The 3,179-nt window shown below is 47.3% G+C and overlaps 1 protein-coding gene across 1 annotated transcript; it reads right to left on the bottom strand.

Annotated features, from left to right (window-relative positions):
- Positions 1-537: 537 nt before the first annotated feature.
- Positions 538-1,320, bottom strand: LOC121054479 (protein FANTASTIC FOUR 1-like). Its single transcript, XM_040524362.1, has one exon. It carries the CDS (start codon positions 1,318-1,320, stop codon positions 538-540), a length of 783 nt encoding a protein of 260 aa, XP_040380296.1.
- Between the last annotated feature and the right edge of the window lie 1,859 nt (positions 1,321-3,179).

Below are 3,179 nucleotides of genomic sequence, written 5' to 3'. Positions count from 1 at the left end.
CTTGGTGACAGTGACACAAAGGCATGTTCATTATCTCATTGAGATTTTGAGACATATATATTGACAATAGATGACAGAATCAAGTCTCGAGTTTTCATTTAGATGCATCCACATATATATATGAAACCAGTCGATAATATTAATTACTGCTACTAATTATAGATAACAGAATCAAGTCACGAGTTTTGATTTAGATGCATCCACATATATATGAAACCAGTCAATAATATTAATTATTGTTACTAATTAAGTACTAAAAAAGTACACGGTACAATATGCTGCAGCAAGTATGTGCCGCCTCAATCACCAATGATATACCGTTCCTGACTGATCAATCAAGAAGCTAAGATGAGAAAATTGAGAGATCGAAAGAGTAACAGTGAGAAACTGGAGATCATCAAAAGTGTTCGATCGATCACGTGCTTATGGATACCATCTCCTAGGTAGAGATGGATCAAGGTGCATGATTAAGCTTAATTTAGCCTAGAAGAGTTCGATTAATTAGTAGTTGATGTTGATGTGGTGTTCTTGAGTGGTTCAAGAGGTGGCCACCCAGAATGGGGCCGCCTGCTCCGGCTCCCACTTCTTGCCGCGCCGCGCCGCCGCCGCCGCCGCCGCGGCGACCTCAGCCTCCATGCACCGCCCGCCGCGCACGTACTTGGCGACGCTGCCGTGCTCGTCTTCGTCGTCGGCGTCGTGCTTCTCTTCCTTGGCGACGATGGCGGCGGCCTCCTCCGCTTCTTCTTTGATCAGTTGCTTCTCCTTCTGGTGGCACTCGGCCGCATTGCTGCAGCCGGCGCAGGGGACGAGGCGGAGGCGGAGGCGGCCGCCGCAGCGCTCGGCCTGCACCCCGGCCGTCCGCACCGCGTACACCGCCAGCCGCCCGTCGCGGCGCTCGTGCACCATGCGCACGCGGCTCCCGCCGCGCGCCAGCGTCGTCAGCGGCGGGGGCAGCGCGCCGCCGGCGCGGCGCACCCTCCCCGCCTCCAGTTCCATCACCATCGACTCCGCCGCGGCCTCCTCCCTGGCACGCCTCTTCCTCTCCGCGCAGTCCGTCTCGACGGCCATGACATCCTCAGCCGCAGCAATGGCGGCGGCGCCGTCGACGCCGCCGGTCTCGCACCCGAGCGCCTCGGTGCACATCTCGAAGTTCTTGATCCTCCTCCCGCCACCATACGCCGGCCTCTTGGCAGCAGCCGCCGCCGCCGCCGGAGGCGGCATCACCAACCCATGCCGCGGCGCCTTCACAGGCTCCTGCGCCGCCAAGTACAGCGAGCTCCAGTCGCCGGCCGCCGGTGATGAGTCGAGAAACGAAGGCATGGCGGACACGACGGACAAACAAAAAATGCAGATACGGCTGCTTATATAAAGGTTTCTGGAGGTAGGACAGCTAGAGCTAGCGGATGCGATCGGAGGCGCCGGTGACGCGGATTCGACGGCGACGGGGAAGACGCGCTGCGGCCACAAGAAGCGGAGGAGCTCACTCACTCACCCAGCTATAGCTAGCTAGCTATAGCGTAGAACGCGACGCGACACGAGCTGAGCTGCGTTTGCTGTGGAGCAAGAGCAGAGCCAGCCACTCATTTATATAGCGGCCGGCCACGGGGTTGGGCAACACGGTAAATTCACCAAAAATAAACACCCAAATTCAGCTTTGCTTTCGCTTAATTATCCTGAACGAAAAGAAAAGAGAGAGAGAAGGCTTTCCAGTGTTGCAGCTGCTAAGAGGAAGAGGAAATATAATAGTAGGTCGTAAGCTAGCTAAATACTAAGATGGAGGAGAGATAGAGAAGATCAGAGAGAAAAAACGTGTTGTAAATTTATAACCATCTCTAGCATAGTAAAAAAAACTCCGTAAAAAAAATACGTGAGTCTTGCATTAATTATAAAAAGCTAACTACTATATGATTAGACTGAGAAAAGACTATAAAAAGTAAATTGTTGTTAGCCTTGCTCTAATGACGCCGGATTCCTTAATGGAAAAGAAGGGCCACCATTGGAAGGGCAGCTAGCTAGCTGCTGCTGGTCTCATGGTGGTGCCTGGTAATCTACCCTGTAAAGCTAGGTTGCCGTCGTCCAATGGTGAATTTTGCCTTTCTTTTTGCTCTGCAAGTGAGTGTGGTGACGTCCCCAAATGCCGATTTTATGGTTTATTAAACAAGGGCTAGTTGATCGCTAAAACACAAAGTGTAGGAAGGTTGGAGTTTGATAGGATGTTAGAATGAAATTCCAACTGGCATGAGTACGCATGCATGCCTGATTTTGCTTGCCTTTGAGTTGGATCAAACGGAAAACGAATACATGGGGCAACTAGCAACTAAAATAGTGTTATGGTCATTGTTCACTGGCTGATGGAGATAATTGCAAACATTTTATTATAATTTTGTAAAATTAGAGGTATGCCATTGGTTAATCACTGACATATGGGGTCCGCACGAGTCAATGACATGTGGGTCAGGATAACATATCTTTAATTTAGCAAAATTATAATGGCAGCCTTGTAATTTTTTCTTAAATAATTTAAGGCTACATATACAATATCGGTACAAAAGGATTGATTTATACAGATATTATGTATATGTCATTGACATAGAAGCAAGAGAAGGGCAAAGAAAAAGAGTCAACTATTTTTATGAGGCAAGGAAATAAAGGCACAAGACACTATGAAAACTCATAGGGAAGAAAAACTAACAAGAGTCCCTCTGCCTTGCCACTTTGATTGACATGCCTATCAAAAATTGTTACTCCCTCCGGTCACTTTTACGTGACGTTTAGGGCATAAATCTAGTATATAATTTAGTGTAATTTTGTTGTTTGAAATACCAAATAAAATTGACCAGAGAGAGTATTATATAAGTTGAAGACAACAAATCTATATACCTAAGACCATGAAGATGTAAGATGTTAGTGCGTCCGACAACAAAAGAGATAAGAGCGATCACAATGTATCAATGGCCAGATGCTAGACAATGTTAGTTACCTGGACAAAACCTTCAGGGCCTGTTTGGTGAAACAGAAAACTATACTCCTTTAGATTGGCTAATATTTACATTAAAATTTTATTTTTAGAAGAGATCATAGATATCCACACCTATCCAAATAAGCAACCCAAATAAGTAACGGGGAGTGGCTATACGCCTATACGACATTCACGATCTTTTGGGTAGAAAACATTTCCA

Source organism: Oryza brachyantha, chromosome 5 (genome assembly GCF_000231095.2).
Source record: "Oryza brachyantha chromosome 5, ObraRS2, whole genome shotgun sequence".
NCBI lineage: Eukaryota > Viridiplantae > Streptophyta > Magnoliopsida > Poales > Poaceae > Oryza > Oryza brachyantha.
Note: the sequence above shows the minus strand (reverse complement) of the source record. Positions and strands in the feature narration are given on the sequence as shown.